This window comes from Choloepus didactylus, chromosome 4 (genome assembly GCF_015220235.1).
Source record: "Choloepus didactylus isolate mChoDid1 chromosome 4, mChoDid1.pri, whole genome shotgun sequence".
NCBI classification, from domain to species: domain Eukaryota; kingdom Metazoa; phylum Chordata; class Mammalia; order Pilosa; family Megalonychidae; genus Choloepus; species Choloepus didactylus.
In genome coordinates this window covers 19,896,718-19,915,440 of record NC_051310.1, presented here as the reverse complement: position 1 = coordinate 19,915,440, position 18,723 = coordinate 19,896,718, and the positions used below count along the sequence as shown (strand labels likewise).

General features: G+C 35.2%; 1 protein-coding gene across 9 annotated transcripts in view; it reads right to left on the bottom strand.

Annotated features, from left to right (window-relative positions):
• Nucleotides 1–18,723, bottom strand: part of EML5 (EMAP like 5) — a 264,217-nt gene that overhangs the window by 218,610 nt on the left and 26,884 nt on the right. For 7 of the 9 annotated variants that reach the window (XR_005216273.1, XM_037832109.1, XM_037832110.1 and 4 more), the window contains exon 2: nucleotides 7,233–7,392. Coding sequence is in view for 7 of the 9 variants with exons in the window: in XM_037832109.1 (XP_037688037.1) it covers nucleotides 7,233–7,392 (160 nt within the window). In the remaining 2 variants the exon portion in view is untranslated. Of the gene's footprint in view, nucleotides 1–5,576; nucleotides 5,606–7,232; nucleotides 7,393–14,827; nucleotides 14,886–18,723 lie in introns of those variants that run through there. The other 2 variants (XM_037832107.1, XM_037832108.1) reach the window with 2 other exon arrangements.

Sequence of the window (18,723 nt, the reverse complement as noted above, 5' to 3'; positions counted from 1 at the left end):
TTACATCTACTTTACCCTAATATTTGCTAAATCCTGGAAACCCTTGTTTTGTAGGCTGAACAGGAAATAGGAGAGAAAGCCTAAGCCCTCTCTAGGGTGGGGATTTGAACTGCCCACACTTTTGACTAAACAGTGAATCTCTCAGAAGGGGCAGTAATGCATGAAGGAGAAAAGGACTTCCGCTTAAAATCTGCAACCATAAGCAGACTTCACATGGTTTTATGGCCTAAATTCACATTAATTGTGAATCTCTCAAGTGGGAAATTTAGTAAAGAGTAGTACTAAGAGTTGGCAGTGTCTTAATGCATCCTCAACAACATAGCACAGGCAAATAGATATAAATTCTATATGGAGGACAGAAACTTCAGGCCTCAAAGAATTCCTTCAGGTAACGATAAAATAAATATAAACTTAGAACAACAACAAAAAAATAAACAAACAAAAAATGCAACAAATACAAAGAAATAAGGGACCATGGGTGAGAATCAACAAGTCAAAACAAACAACAAAATCAACCCTGCAAAAACATTAGATAATGGAAGCATCAGATAAGCAATATAAAATAAGCTTAATGTCAGTAGAAGAAAAAAAGTAAGGCTTTGAATGTCTATGAGTATACAAGCTAAGAATATGAGACTATAAAAAGTATCCAAGCAGATTTGAAGAGGCAAACAGAACATCTATAAATGAAAAATAAAATAACTGAAATTGAAAACTCAATGAACGAGTTAAATAGATTAGAGGGAGAAGAAGAGTAAAAAAAAAGAAAAAGAAAGACAGTGAGATGGAAAATATAAAAGATGTTTACATCGTGGGATGGAGAACATCTTCTTGACCAAAAGGGGGATGTGAATGGAAATGAATAAACTTCAGTGGCAGAGAGATTCCAAAAGGAGCCAAGAGGTCACTCTGGTGGGCACCCTTACACACAATATAGACAACCCTTTTTAGGTTCTAATGAATTGGTGTAGCTGGTGGTAGATATCTGAAACTATCAAACTACAACCCAGAACCCTTGAATCTTGAAGACAATTGTATAAAAATGTAGCTTATGAGGGGTGACAATGGGATTGGGAAAGCCATAAGGACCATACTCCCCTTTGTCTAGTCTATGGATGGATGAGTAGAAAAATAGGGGAAGGAAACAAACAAAAAAATAGACAAAGGCACCCAGTGTTCTTTTTTACTTTAATTGCTCTTTTTCACTTTAATTATTATTATTCTTGTTATTTGTGTGTGTGTGGTAATGAAGGTGTCAGGGATTGATTTTGGTGATAAATGTACAACTATGTAATGGTACTGTGAACAATCGAAGGTACGATTTGTTTTGTATGACTGCGTGATATGTGAATACATCTCAATAAAATGAATATTTAAAAAAAAAAGATGTTTAAAAACATCAAAGACAGATTTTTAGCCATGAAGGACTACCATGGTCTAAACTTATTCTCCTGCCACAAACAACTAGAAAACTGTAAAAAATACATGAAACAAATGTTTTCAACACTGGTTCACAGTGTTAATCCTAAGAAAGGAGAAACAAACAAGTCAAGTCCTACAATTCCTTCAACTTTCATCTAGAAAGCATTTTCTGGAGAGTAGTACATGAAGGTGCAACTCAAATAGGGTCACAGTCTTTCTGATTTAGGAAAAGAGAGACTAGAGTTCAGAAAGGCCAAGATGGCTAGAATTTGCAGAGCAGCATACTGGAGAAAATGGTGCAATGCAGAGACAGAGGTCCAAAAATCTCCCTATGAGGTCATACAAAGAACAAGTTCTGGAAAATAACAGTTACTGGGATGCTAAAACCAAACAATTACCAGAGGTCATAAAAGGCCAGAAATCATTCAAATTCCCAACAGCTATGGCGGACATACCGCTTTAAATTCACTAGATGGTCAGTAGAGATCCCAGAAGGGTCACACCTCTGTAGTGAAGCTAAACCAACCCTAGAGGAAAAGCTACTCAGCCCTGCCCATAAAAAGCTTAAAAGCAAACTTTTCACAAGGAACAAACTGATCTGTAAGTAATTTAATCACCTGCCAGGACAATGTCCAAAACGCTTTAAAGGGATACAATAAAATCCAGCATTCAGTGCTCAGCATCCATGAAAAAAATTAATGGGCACGTGAAGAAGTAGAAAATGTGGCCAATAAGCAGAAAGAAAAAAAAAGTCAATAGAAAGAGACCCAGGAATGACAGAGATGATTAAAATAAGGAGACATTAGCTGTTAAAATGAGAATTTTCAAAATGCTCATGAATTACTTTAAAACAAACAGGAACAGAATAAAAAGAGAAACAGAAGATACAAAAGAACATATAGAACTTTTAAAAATAAACATTATGATATCTGAAATGAAAATTTCACTCCAAGGGATTAATAGCAGTTTAGACAATGCAGAAAAGATAAATGAACTTGAAGATACAGCAATAGAAACTACCCAAAATAAAACACAGAAAAAAAATCAGGAAAAAAGGATGAACAGAAGTTCAGTGATATCTGGGAAAATAGCAAGTGGTATATAACATTATGGTAGATTGAATCATGTCCCCCACAAAGCTATGTTCAAGTACTAACTCCTTGTCCCACAGGTGTGAACTACTTTGTAAACGGGATCTTTGAAGATGTTATTAAGATGAGGCCAAACTGAAACAGGATGGTCTTAATCCAGTATGACTACTGTCAACCGAAGTCACAGGAGGAGACAGAAAGAGACAGACTGCCACGTGACTACTTTCACACTACTATAGCAGAACTGAGTAGCTGTGACAGAGACCATATGGTCCACAAAGTTTAAAATATTTACTATTTGGCTTATTATAGAGTTTGCCAAACCCTGGTTTGGAGAATAGATTTTTTTGCCAGACTGCCTAGGTTTAAACACGGGCTCCATCTCTCAGTATTGGGGTGACTTTGGGCAAATTATTTAACTTAGCTATACCTTAGTTTCCTTATCTATAAATTGGGGATAATACAAGTGCCTCATATGATTAATACGAGAACTAACATACACATATATAAAGAACTTAAAACAGCGCCTGGCAAATGGTTAATGCTATATAAATGTCTGCTATTATTATTGTTGTTAATTTACCATAATCACAATTAACTTAAAGAACCCATGCCTTCCACCTGTCCAAATGAGAAATCTCAGCTAGTACATAGTTAGAAACAGTTGCTGCAAAGTAGAATTACTATCTTAACTCCAAAATAGGTAGAATGAATGGCTCACATAAAAAGATACAAAATGCAGTTTGTTGTGACTTTCATCAAATCACACTGGCAGAATGTCCAAGGGAACAAGAGGAGACGATTTTATCTTCCTGAGTGCTTTTAATATTTGGGAACCAGAGGGTATCAGCAAATATCTAGCCAGAACAAAGAGATTTACCTCTGCTATAGCATACTCTGTCGATGCTAACATTTCACAGGGCAAGTATAAAGTGAGGAATAGTTAGAGGAGTACTCTTCTTTCTACCAATGCTTCATCTCTCTAGCTCAGCTCATTAAACAACGATTGGCCCAAAGTTTTAAAATTCCATGTATCCCAACAGAGCCTCAAAGCATCTAGCTTTGTATAAGCAGTTACAAACTAAGACCAAGGAGTACTTCCTCTGCAGCCATATAAATGTATCAGTGGCCTTCCTAAACACAGATTAAGCTACAGCATAAAGGAAGAAGTAGAAACACAGAGCAAATACTACCTCCTCTTCTAGCTTACTATCATTTTTAAATTTTATTATCTTTTCTCACATTTAACCCAGCCTAGAGAGGTGAGGAAGCATAAAGAAAGTTTTCCAGTAAAAGTAAAGCTGGAAGACAGAAGAAGAATAAGTAAGAAAGAAAAAGGTAAGAGAAAGTACATTTCGGACCAAGGGACACAAAAGTTGGAGAGAACATGGTGCTTTCAAGAAAGTGCCAGTAATTCAATATGGTTGAAGTGAGGAGATGCAAAATTGGCACTGGGAAGTGGCAGGGGATGAAGCTAGACAGATGGACCAGAGCCAGGAGAGAGTGGGTTTTGTTTTTTGACAGGATTAGAATAACAAGAGAATTCCAATGGAAACATTTAATATGGTATAGCTATAGGGCATTCAAGAGGGTATCTGGAATTGAGGAGAGAAGCCTGGGTTAACTGATGTGGGAATTAAAGTCATGGACCTAGATAATCACCCAGAGAGAGTAAGTAAAGTGAAAAGAGAAGACGACTATGGACTCCTGAAGAATACTACCATTTAGGAAGCAGACAGAAGGAAGACTGACTGTTAAGAGTTAACAGTCAAAGAGGAAGAAGGAAAACCAGATAAAGAAGCCTGCATCCAGCTTTTGAAATATTCCTTCCTGATCCTATTCCCAAACAAAATTTTATTCATGTCCATTGAGTGAATCAGAAGTATCTATTAAAAATTCTAGCACACCAAGTACTCAAATAAGAAAAATGTTCTAATACACACAACTAGAAGCATCCTATGAGCTCCTGCAATTAGAAACATACTCTAATAATGGGCAGTGAAGCTTAAAGGATTCTAGTATGGGGGGGTCTTTGTGATCTCAGTGTTCATTATATAAGAACTCCTTATTAGAATGCTGCAAAGTGAAATTTAAAAATTTTGCAAAAGATACAGAATTAAATGGAGTAATATTGGTCAAATCATGCATAAAGCTATGAGAAGTTAGGATCTGGCAGAGCAACAGCAGAGGAGGAAATTTAAGAATGATAATACAACAGGCACTTCAGATTATGTCTAGATATCAAAAGATTATTACAATGTCCTTGGAAAAAAACAGTGAAGCCCTCCAATATTTTCACAAAAATGACCATAATCATGCAGCAAAAATCAAATGTAAACTAAAAGAATTATTTTTACCAGCATATAATTGGCAAAATTAAGTAAAATAATTAACTTTATTCTTAAGTTCACTCTACAAATTAGCATACAGTGTTAATAATTATAATTTAGATTTTGTTATATATGAGAAATGTGTTTTTATAAACTATGGTTATACTTTCAAGATAAAATGCCAGTCAAACTTCCCCTCTTTCCACCCCAACTCTCACTTACTATGAAATTTTAGTCTCTGATTTATGTAGATTTACATAAATAGCCCTTTCAGGTATTAATTATCCTATTTTAATAAGGCCGACTACCTATATGAGAGTGGATATTCAATTCATTTAGAAGAAAACCTCTGGGAAAAGAACGTTCAGCACAACCAAAGGGGAAATTTATTCACTGAACAAATTTTAAAAGAACACTTATAGTTTCAAATCTAGTATGAAATATAAGAATTATAGAATATTTCCTACTTGGTATCTCATAAACAGTTTATAGATATAAGCATATAAATAGATATGTTCTCTCAAATATAATTTTTAAGATAAAGCATTTTTTCATTAACATTATATTTCAGAGATACTTTTCTTAACTGGTAGCAGTTCCTTGTATTTTAGCTTCAACTGTACTTGAAATAGATGAATTCCTTTTGAAGCATAAATAACCATCTCCCAAGTTACATGTTTGGGAGGTGGTAGAGCATTGTTGTTAAAAACATAAGCTGTGGAGTGTGACTAACCTGGGTTCCCGCTCTGGCTTCATTTACTAGCTGTGTAACCTGGGGCAAGTTATTTAACCTTTCTAAGTCTCAGTTTCTTTATCTGTAAAATAGAGACAATAACAGTATCTATTTCATAGAGTTGTTGTAAGGATTAAATGAGATAAGGCAGGCTTAGCACAATGCCTGGCACTTCTTACATGTTCATTAACTTTTGGCTATTATGGTTTTTGTAAGCCTAAAATTTTAAGTATCATGTTCTCAAGAAGATCTGCGATGATAAAATACATGTACCCAAGATTTTTCTTATAAGTTGTTCAAAATAAGCTAAATAAAAAACTATGAACTAGTAAAAGCTACGGGCTTGATTTCCCCTGGCATAATATAAAAGAAATTCCTCAACAATGTAAATATAATTACATTAAGAAAGGGCAATTTTAAAGTTAAGAGGAAAACATCTATATTTAAAGTATACCTTTATAGTTAAAACTAAAAGGATTTCATAACACATTTCCTAGATGATTTTTTAAAACAACTTTGTACATTTCATTCACGTTAGTTTATGCTCTTGTGAAGCAGGTAAGTAGTATTACTCCCTTCCCTTTAAAAAGGAAAATGAAAGAAATTCTGATATGAGGAAATAAAGATAATAGCAAAAATGGGACATGAACTGAGGTTCTGTAACTGCCAATCACTGCTCTAAAGTGATATTAAACCTAGAAGCACATTTTCCCCCAAATAAGAGATTCAAGTTAAGTCTTTATAGGATGCTTACCAGAATCTCATCAGAAGGTCATATTAATCTATGTTCCTGAAAGAAGCTATTCCTCAGAGTTATATATAAAACATCTACTGGCTATCATTTTCAAGGGAGTAGTACACACTGTAATAAGTTTCTGTAAAATCTGTATATATAAAACTGTATATTGAAAAACAGATAACTAAAATTTTTCTAAAAGTTAAAATTACTTTAAAATCTAATTTTAACTAAAGTCTTTTAAAGACTATAAACTAACCACAGCTGCAAAAATCCACCTTTACTATAATATAGGCATAACAAGTTTCATAAAAATACACAAAAGAGATTTTGGTTTAATTTTTTTAAAAAAAATCATTGATTAGAGTTAGAAAATAGTTTGGAAACTGATAAGTCAGTGGAATGATAATTATATTCTTCGTTTCAAATGTTGATTTTGTAGAAAAATAGCTCACATTATAGGAATTCTCATAATGCTCAATAAAAATGTAATTTTAAATAGATAATATTTAAAATAACTGAAAAGTAAAAGGTATACAGCTATACTTAGAAAAAGATAATTTTCCTAACATATCTTCTATCTATCCTATCAACATACCCTACCTGGAAAAGGGCTGTATATAAAATTTTTTATACAACCAGGTAATATACAACTGAATCAGAAACTCTGTGGCTTTCATGGCTAGTAATTAACTTAATTAAGGAGACTCTTGATACAATGAAATAAAAATCCCTTGTTCTCATGTTTTTTTTCATCAGCAACCACCCACCCTACCCACCTGTCCCTGGTGGGTAAAGTTTGGACGAACAAGTGCCTTTCATCAATTGCTTTCCAATTTAATCTTTACAGGTTTATAATCATTTTCTATAGCATACATTTTAAAAAGACAGTTTAGAGAAAGGGAAAAACCATAACATACCTGTCCATCTAAGTCGAATGCTAAGCAAGCTATACCATGTGTATGAACATCCTTCAGTACCGAAATGGTCTGCACAGTGTATGAATCCCAAACACAGATATAAGGCTCTTTCCCAACTTGTCCTGTTGCTACCAAAACTCGTTCAGGATGCAAAGCTAGGCTGCAAAATACATATATATATGTACATAAATAAATCAGACAAAATAATTGTTTATAGGTCTTTTATAGTTTTGGGTATATATAAATGTTATACATAACATTAAAATTAGACTTTACTCATTTATCGACTTATAATAATTTGAATTTAAAATAAATTGGCTTTATAAATACCCATGCTCAGAGTTACTACTTCAAAATGATATCTGATAACAGTTAATGCTAGATTATTTATATACTTCATAATTCCTGTAATATGACACAGTGTGTGCAAACTTATCAAGAAAAGACTTCTGACAAGGAATCAGATGAACCGTATTAGTAGCAACCCTATCTTTTGGTGGATAAAGTTAAACCAAATATCAGTGTCCAAAGACAGCATTTAGTAGCACTCCTATTATAACATTAATATTTAAATTTTAAATCATTTTAAGAAAACAGAAAGATCATCCATACGTTACAGAAAGTAATCTATGAGTATTTAAAAAAAAGACAGAGTTGATAATAGTTTATGTAAAGCAGCAGAAGGCAAGGAATGAACATAAGTTTCTCCTAGATAAATTTTTCTACAAGTAGATTTAGATTATCAGATTTTCCTCTGAGCAGAAAAAAAAAAAAAAAAAAGAAAGAAAGAAAGAAAAAGAAAAGGAAAGGAAAGGAAAAAAAAACCTCTCCTGCCAACAGAGTGGAGAATCAACTAAAAAGGGAAAAGTTAGTTAGGAGGGTATTGTCGCAGAATCAATTAACTGGATGTAGGGGATAACGGAAAGGGTGGGGTCTAGGATGACTCTTGGGTTTCTGGCTTGGGCATCTGGATGATTTAGGGCAATACTCATCAAGTAAAGAATACTGAACGAATAGCTAGTGGAAAGGAAGATGAGTGCTGCTGTGGATGCACCAAGTTTGAGTTAAATTATCCAGGAGAAAATGAATATGTAGAGCTAAAGCTCATGCAAAAGCTCTGATCAAGGAGATCTATAGACATGAAATAAACTCACTAAGATTGAGAATTCAGAGTGAGAAGAGTATCAGGAACAGAGCTCTGAGTAAACATTTATAAAAGCAATTAACTTTTACTAAGGGTCTATCATAAGTCAGACACTGTTCTAGATCCTTTACATATACTTCATTTCCTTATGACATGCCTATGGAATAAATGGCATCATTTCCATTTACAAGTTAGCAAACTGAAGCTCAAAAAGATCAAATAGTTTTCCTAACATGATACAGGTAGTAATAAAATGGATCATGAAAAATAACATGTAACAAACTTAGAGAACTTAATTCCAGGTTCTGCATTAAGTTATATTCCAAATTATAGTAAGGGAGCTAAAATGAGGAAATAGTTACCTTGAAAGGGATTATCAGGGAAGGCAGAATGATTCTTGCTTGAGCTGACTGCTTATATATCTGGTTTCATATAACTTTATTATTATATATTTGTGGCATTTATTCCATTAGACTACAATAAGGGCAGGGGACAGCTTCTATCTTATTTCACTGCTAAAAAGTACCTGGCCTAAAGTACTTTCTCAATAAATATTATCAGATAAATTAATTTGGAAGTTAAAAAACAATATGAAGATTTTTAGCCATTTCTAATTTTGAAACTGATTTTCTCAAAGAAGTGATCTAAAATATAACCCGTTATTACATTACAACTGAAATGTAATTACAAAAATACCTCAAGGCATTTCAGCTGGAGCCACTGTCAATTTAATTAAAATTGACAACATTTATTGAATCCCTAAATGTCCAAAGCCCTTTTGCCAGTACCGGAGGTTAAAATCATGAGTGAGCCACAGTTCCTACTCAAAACAGCTCTATACCCCCAACTACACTAATTAACAGATTTAAAGAATCTCATCACCTGATCTCAAGTTTCAAGGAAATACAGCTCCCAGACTCACATACTAGATATGCTCTGAAAATGGTTATTACAAATTTACATGTGCTGTTAAGTGTAAAACACATAAAATATTTCAAAGTGTAAAACATTTCAAAATACTAGATTTTGTGGGCAGTAGAAAAATAGTTTTATGTTGATTACTTGCTAAAATGATACTATTTTACTTATATTGGGTGAAAGTATATTATTAAACAAAATTAAACCATACTTTTTTCTTCTTACCTTTTTTAATGTGGCTACTAAAAAAATTAAAATTGCCTATGTAACTCTCATTCTACTTCTACTAGATATTTCTTCTCTAGATCTATAACTATAGGAATTAAAAAGGTACATCTGAAAACAGTCCCAAACTGGAGGCTCCAAGTTCAAAAAAACTATAGGTCTCCCCTTCCCACCGCTACTAAAGAATGAAAGAAAAATAAATTGGATATCTTACATCATTCCTCAGTTCCATACAGAGGCACAATATTCAGTCTATATTACAGTAGCACTATTTAATTGTGAATGGAGGCATAATCTTCTCCCTTGTCATATCTTCACATTATGCCTTAACAAATCAGTTATTTTACAAAGCCTCCAGTCAGGCAAAGAGAAAGGAGTAAACTATTAATTATAAATAAAGAGCCAGGAAATACGATAGCAAACTTACAAGCAAACTTCTACAGCATACTTCACTCTCTGAATCATAAAACTAGGAGTTTCCCTTGATAATACAACTTAGATATTCAGCAAAGGTTATGTGATGGAAATACAGTATTCCTAAACAGCAATTAAGGGCCTTTCATAAAAACAAGGTAATTTCTACAGTCCCCACACTTATCAAGATAGTCGAGGCAGAAGCTTCAGGGCTCTGGCCCCTCACAGAAGCTTTGAACAGCCAGCAAGAACTGGCAGAAACTTGTTTTTCAAAGGTCCACACAGAAACAGGTTGCAGAAAACAGAGCAAACACCGAATCAAGAAAAAGACTACTAAAAAGCAAGTTTGCTTTGAAGTTTGCTTTCCTTATTATGTAGATCTGTAAGAGGTCTGTTCAATTCACTATTTATTGGGTACCCTCAATTTTTCAGGCATTATGTTAAACATAGATAAATCAAGGTGAATAAGATTTTTCCCCTTTGAGGCTAATGCAGTTGAGGTGATAAACACTTCTAAAACTTAAGTATAATTTTAACAATAGTAGAAGACTACAGAAGAAGGAAGGATTAATTCTAACTGAAAGTCAGGACAGATAAGTTATCATAGAGAAAATGACATTTGATATGAGCCTGAAAGACATACAGGCTTTTGACAAGGGATTAGCCTTGGTGAAGGCGTTCTAGAGGCAGTGGTGGCTGAGTCAGATTTCAGTGCATCGAGGAATAGGATGCATAGCTGTATACTCTTTGACAATGTTTACTAGAAAAGATAAAGAGCTGGGGACTCTATCTTGAAGGAAGGGGAGTTTTTAGTATGATTAGTTTTCAGTATGTTTTGTAGGCTGAGGAGAGGAGATACATTATTTTTCATTTGGTAAACAATCGCTGGTATATACAGCAAATATTTTTAATGTGGGTTGTCATATTGCATCTTAAAAAGATTTATCTCATACATATATTTCTTGCATGCATATGCAGTAGAATAACAGCAAATAACATTTGTTTGGTATTTGCAAAGGACTTTACGTTACCTGATTTAACCGTTAGCATCTACTCCGAAATCGACATTAGGTAACAATTGCAAACTCATGCAAAATACTCTTTTGTTTAATGATAACAAAGAAGATTAAGGAATAATTTCAAAGTGAGAAAAGTTGATAATTTTCCAATTCTTCACTGTGCTTTATTTCATCTGAAGTTTGCAAATTTATAGTGTTGGGTAGCCATATTTCACTTTGTGTATCAAAACATTCCAGAAACAAATAAAAATTCTTATTGATTAAAAAAAAAAAAAGCAGTAGGATCTCATGGTGTCCTAGATGGCCCCTCTCCTACTCATCATGGGCTCAGCACAGAGCCAGCCTGCACTCCTGGTGTGGATTCCTGGCCCCAGTTCCAGAGAAAACAGATGAACCCTCGTGCACATACTGGGAGGGTGTATGTCTGGCCCAACTTGTCTGGTGGTAGTCTGAGGGACTTGCCGTGTGGGAGAGCAGAGGAGTTGTGTTGCCTGGAGCAAAGGATGGCTGAGCAGGACCTACAGTGCAGTTAGTGCCCAGGTCTAGGAGGAAACTACTTCCTAGGAAAGAGGGGATATTCAGAAATATGCAAAAGGGGGGAATTTCTAGGGCCACATAGGCAGGCCCAAGACAAGAAGAATGCTCAGAAACAATCAGGGAGACCCCAATGAGCTATTCCCTAAACTCACTATATGGATACGCCCTGAAAAAGAGTACTTGAACAAATGTATCTGTAAAGACTGGGAAAAGCGTTTTCTTTTTGCCTTCTTTTTAACACTAGCTGTATACAAGCTCAAGGAACAGATGCCTTGGAGTCTAAATTCCAGTGACAACACATCACTAAAATATAAAAATGTCTAGGGTTCAGCAAAAGATTACAAAATATACAAAGATACAGGAAGCAATGGTCCAGGCAAAGGAGGAAATTAAAACATTAGAAACCATCAATGAGGAGGATCAGACCTGAGACATACAAGACAAACACTTTTAAAAAATGGTCTTAAATATGTTCACAGATCTAAAGGAAAACATGGACAAAGAAACTAAAGGAAATGAGAAAAATTATAGATGAAAACAAATAGAATATCAATAGAGAGGTGGAAATTATGAAAAGGAACCAAACAGAGGTAAAGACCATGATAATGGAAATTTGAAATTCCCTAGAAAGGAGCAACAGAAGATTATAGTTGAGAGAAGAAACAGACAGTGAACTTGAAGATAAGACCAGTGAAATCATCCAGTCTGAGGAACAGAAGGAAGAAAGAATAAAGACAAACAAATAGAGCCTAAGGAACCTATGGAACACCATTAGGCATACCAATATAAGCACTGTGGGGTCTCAGAAGGAAAAGAAAGAAAGGGGAGGAGAGAACATTCAAAGAAATTATGGCTGAAAACTCCCCAAATTTAACAAAAGACATAAATATACACATATAAGATGTTCAACAAACTCCAAACAGACTCATATTGCACCATGCTATCATCAACCTGTCACAGGCCAAAGATTAATAAAGAATTATGGAAGCTGCAATAGAGAAATAATGTGCCACGTACAAGGGACTTCAATAAGATTAAATACTAATTTCTCGCTGGAAACTATGGAGGCAAGAAGACAGTAGGATGACATATTTAAAGTGCTGAAAGCAAAAAATTGCCACCAAGAATTCTATATCTGGCAAAAATGTCCTTCAAAAATAGGGAGAGATTAAGACATTCCCAGATAAACAAAAGCTGAGGGAGTTTTAAAATCAGCCCTACAAGAGATGCTAATGAGAGTTCTACAGGTTGAAAGGAAAGGACAATAGACAATAGATCGAAGACATATGAAGAAACAAAGATCGTCAGTGAGGGTATTGACACCAATATATATAAATGCCAGTATTATTGTATTTTTGGTTTGTAACTCCACTTTTTATTTCCTATAGCATCTAAAAGGCAATTGCATTAGATGTAAGGATATATCAGTGGTTTTGGACTCATAATGTATAAGCATGTAATTTGTGACAAAAACTACATAAAGTTGGGAGGGGACAGAGGAGTATAGGAACACAGTTGGTGTATACTATTAAAGTTAAGTTGGTATCAAAGCAAACAAGATTGTTATAGTACGTGATCCTGGACAGGATCTAACAAGTAATGAGACTAGGCTCAAAGGACATTATTGTGGTATATGAAAAAAATGGAATATATACTGTAACCTTTACATCAAAGTTAAATTATTTGAATTTGACGACTGTACTTAAGTTGGATACATATGGAATATCTTTGTTCTTAAGAGAGATACATGGCAGTATTAAGTGTTCAAGGGCATGATGCATTATACCTTTCCTCAAGTGTTCAGGAAATGGAACAAGGGGAGAAAAGAATCTGATTTCAGAGCTGCCCCACTATGCTATTTAAAATGACATGTTCTCATGGGGTGGGATGGGGGGATGATTTGGGTGTTCTTTTTTCACTTTTATTTTTTATTCTTGTTCTGGTTCTTTCCGATGTAAGGAAAATGTTCAGAGATGGATTGTGGTGATGAACGCATAACTATGTTATCATATTGTGGACAGTGGATTGTATACCATGAATGATTGTATGGTGTGTGAATGTATTTCAATAAAACTGAATTTAATAAAAAAATAAATAAAAATAAAAAAATGATATGTTCTCAACCAAAAATTATGAGACATTCAAAAAAACAAGAAAGTATGGTCCATACACAGAAAAAAAAGCAGTCAAAGATACTATCCCTAAGGAAGCCTAGACATCAGACTTATGGACAAAGACTTTTAATAAGCTATTTTAAATATGTTCAAATAACTAAAGAAAACTATGTCTAAAGAACTAAGGAAAAGTATGAGAATAACGTCTCACCAAATAGACAATATTAACAAAAAATATAATTTATATATATAAAAGAACCAAAAGAAATTCTAGACTTGAAAAGAACAATAATTGAAATGAAAAATTCACTAGAGAGGCTCAGCAGCAGATCTGAACAGGCAGAAGAATCAGAAAACCAGCAGGTAGGCAAATTGAGATTATACAGTCTCAGGAACAGAAATAAAGAATGAAGAAAAATGAATACTGTCTCAAAGGCTTGTGGGACGTTAACAAAAGTACCAACTAATACATAATGCAGATCCCAGAAGGATAGGAGATAGAGAAAGGGCAGAAAAAATATTTGAAGAAATAATGGCCAACGACTATTCAAATTTGATGAGAAAACATTAATACACATCCAAGAACCTTAATGTACTAAAAGTAGAGTTAAGTCAAAACACATACCCTAACACAACATAATCAAAAAGTTGAAAGCCAAAAACAAAGGGAGAATCTCCAAAGCAGCAAGAGAGAAGTGACTCATCACATAGAAGTAATCCTCAATAGATGAACAGCTGATTTCTCATCAAAAACCATGGAGTAAATGGATGAGATATCTAAGTGCTACAAGACTGCCAACCAGCAAAACTATCTTTCATAAATGAAGAAGAAATTAAAATATCTCCACATAAACAAAAGCAGAAAATATACATCACTAGCAGACAGGTTCTACAAGGAATACAAAAGGGAGTCCTTCAGACTGAAATGAAAGGGCACTAGACAGTTACTCAAATTCACATGAAGTAATAAAGAACACTGGTAAATGTAATTCCATAGTATAGTATGTTGAACAGTGTCCCCCCACCTCCAGACCAAAGCCCCAGTTCACATCTACTAGACCTCAGAATGTGACCTTCTTTGGTATTCTAGTTTGCTAAAGCTGCCAAAATGCAATATACCAGAAATGGATTGGCTTTTACAATGGGGGTTTATTAGTTCACAAATTTACAGGTCTAAGACCTTGCCATGAAAATGTCCCAATTAGGGCATCAATAGGATAATACCTTCTCTGAAGAAAGGCCAATGGCATCTAGGGTTCCTCTGTCACACGGGAAGGCACGTGGCTGGAGTCTGCTGGTCCTCTCCCAGTTTTAGCTTCTGGTTTCCAAGGCATTCTCCAAAATGTCTCTGGGCTTCTGTCTTTGCTTCTCTCTTAGCTTCTCCCAGGGGCAAACTGTGGATTACATATCTTAGCTTTTCTGCAAAAAGTCTCTCTCAGCTTCTCTTAGCTTCTCTGCTTGTTTCTCCTGGGGCATTTCTGTCTAAGCATCTCTTTGAACTCTCTTCAAAATGTCTCTGCCTGTTATCCCCTCCTGGAGGATGCCAGTAAAGACGATTAAGACACACCTTGAATGAGCAGAGTCACACTTCCACGGAAACGATCTAATCAAAAGATCCCACCCACAATATGAATGCCCCAACAAGAATGGATTAAAAGAACATAGTCTTTTATGGGGTACAGAACAGATTCAAACCAGCACATTCCACCCTCTGGACCCCCAAAAAACATGTTCTTTCCATATGCAAAATACATTCATTCCATCACAATATCACAAAAGCCTAAATCATTTCAGTAACAATAGATAAGTGCAATGTCTTATTAAAATCAGTTACAGGCATGGTTTGTCCTAGGACAAAATTCCCCTCCAGTTGTGGACCTATGAAACTTAGAACAAGTTATCTGCTTCCAATATACAAAGGACAGAAAGGCATAAGATAAACATTCCCATTGTCATAGGAAGAAATTGGAAGGAAAACAGAGGTCACTGAACCAAAGAGTTCCTAAAACCTATAGGGCAAACTCCATTAGATTTCAAAGTCTGAGAATCAATTATAAATGATGTTTTATCCTTGGGGCTTGAGAAAGCAGGAGTCCCACCCTTTCCAAGGGCTTGTACAATAGCCCTGTTCTCTCCAAATGCTGGGGTGACTGGTCCAATATTTCCAAGTACTGGGGAGACTACCTTGTTCTTGGCTCCACTCTCCTCAAACATCTGGGTGGCACCCAGACTCTCTGCCATCTCTGGGGCACACGCTCAACCCCTTCAAAATAGTGGGGTGGTGGCCAGGCTCTCCTCAATACCTGAGGAATGTGCTCTACCTCTTTGAATTCCAGGGAAACTCATCCTTTCCACATCTCAGGTTGGTCTGCTCTCCTGGCCGGGGATTCCTTGACTCCAGACCTCAGCTTCCATGGTTCTGCCTTTGAAGAAATTTTTCCTTCAATCTGTCCCTTTTCTGTTCCTTTTAGTACAGAGTGGCAGTGGTTCTGTTAATACAGATCTTGCAAAAAAATTGTTGGCATGGCATGCAGCATACAGGGGTCAAAATCATCAGACAACAGGACTTTCCACAAATCCTTGCTGGACAACTCCATCTCCAATCCTGGTTTGTACTGAAATGGCTGGCTGGTTACAGGTTTCATTAAATCCTCATGTGGGGCACTATCCTCTGGGGTCTCACTTCCTGGAAGCCCAGAATTTTCCAAACCATCAATTTCTGGTTTCTTTGTATTCAAAAGTTCACTTCTCAGCTTATCTCTTCCCTTTCACATTTTACTATAAACTGCAAGGAGAAGCCAGGCTGCATTTTCCACATTTAGTTTGGAAATCTCTTTAGCTAAGGATCCCAGCTTGTCATTTTCAAATTATACCTTCCATTCAACACCAGTACTCAATTTTGCCAAATTTCTGCCACTTGAAAACAAGGATTGCCTTCCTTCCAGTTTGCAATAACACATTCCTCATTTCTATCTAAGGCTCATCAGAAGAACCTTTCACATCCATATTTATAACAACAGTCTCTTCAAGGCAATCTAGGCCTTTCCTATCAAGTATCTCACAATTCTTCCAGAATCTTCTCCTTATCCATTTATAAAGCTGTTCCAGCATTTTTGGTATTTGTAAATCGCAGCACTCCACTTCTCTGGTACCAAAATCTGTTCTGGTTTGCTAAAGCTGCCAAAATGCCATATATCAGAAACGGATTGTCTTTTACAATAGGAGTTTATTAGTTCACAAATTTACATGGCAAATTTTAAAGTCATGAAAATGTCCCAATTAAGGTATCAACAGGTCAATACCTTCTCTGAACAAAGGCCGATGGCATCTGGGGTTCTTCTGTCACATGGGAAGGCAAATGGCCAGAGTCTGCTGGTCCTCTCCTAGGTTTAGCTTCTGGTTTCCATGGCTTTCTCCAAAATGTCTCTCTCAGCTTTTCTCTTAGCTACTCTGCTTGTTTCTCCCAGGGCATTCTGTCTAAACGGCTCTGAGCTCTCTTTAAATTATCTCTGACTTTTATCCTCTCCTGGAGGATTCCAGTAAAGATGATTAAGACACACCTTGAATGGCTGTGGTCATATCTCCATGGAAATGATCTAATCAAAAGGTCCCACCCACAATAGGTCCGCCCCCACAAGAGTGGATTAAAAGAACATAGTCTTTTACAGGGTACATAACAGATTCAAACCAGCACATTTGGAAACAGGTTCTTTGCAGAAATAATTAAGTTAAGATGAAGTTGTAATAGATTAGCATGTGTCCTAAATTCAGTATGATTAGTGCCATTATAAGAAGCATGGAATTTGGACACAGAAATAGAGACACAGAAATATGGGCATGTGAAGTGGATACAGAGATTGTAGTCACACTGCCAAAAGCCAAGGAATGCCTGCGGCACCAGAACTGAAAGGGGCAGGGAAGAACTCTTCTCTAGAGGTTTTAAAGAAAGCATGGCCCTTCCAACACCTTGATTTCAGGCTTCTGGCCTCCAGTACTGACAGGATAAATTTCTGTCACTTAAAGCCACTCAGTTTGTTTTTCTTTGTTATGGCAACCCTGAAAAACCACTACAATAGGTGAGAGTACAGATCTGGGAGGTTATAACTTTTTTCTTCTATGTGATTTAAAATGTAATTGCAAAAAGCAATAATTATAAACCAAGGTTAACATACATATATGAAGATGTAATTTGTAGACAGTATTAGCATATATGAAGCTAACAATAGAGCACCAAAATGCATGAAGCAAAAGCTGACAGAATCGAAGTAGCAGACAAGTCATCAACCATATTGGAGAATTCAATATCCCATTTTCAATAACGGATAGAAAAACTAGGCCAAATGTTGACAAGGAAATAGAAGAAATAAACACTATAAACCAACTAGACCTAACAGACACCTCTAGAACACTCCACCCAGCAAAAGCAAAATACACATTCTTGTCAAGTACACATGGAACATTTTCCAGGATAGACAATACATTAGGTCATTAAACAAGTCTGAATAAATTTAATAGGACTGAAATCATACAACATATATGTTCCAAGTACAAATGACTGAAATTAGAAAGGAATAAAAGAAGGAAACTTGGGAAATTCAAATATGTGGAAATTAAACAGCATATTCTTAAGTAACCAATGGATTAAAGAAGAAATTAAAAAATATTTAGAGATGAATGAAAACAAAAACATAACATACCAAAACTTATGGATTGAGGGAAAGCAGAACTTAGAAATTTATAGCTATAAACACCCACAATAAAAAAGAATGAAGACCTCAAATAAAAAAATCTAACCTTCCTCCTTAAGAAATTAGAAAAAAAATAAAGGCAAACTGAACCCAATGCAAGCATAAATCAGGAACTAACAAAGATTATAGCAGAAAGAGATAAAATAATAAAGAGAAAAGCAATAAAGAAAACCAACAAAACCAAAAATGGCTTCTTTAGAAAGATCAACAAAACTGACAAACCTTCATTTACATTTATCAAGAAAAAAAGAGATAAGACTCAAATAAAATCAAGACTCGAAGAGGGAACAATATACAAATCTCATAGAAATAAAAAGAATTATAATGGAATACTATGAACAAAGATATGACAAATTAGATCACTTACATGAA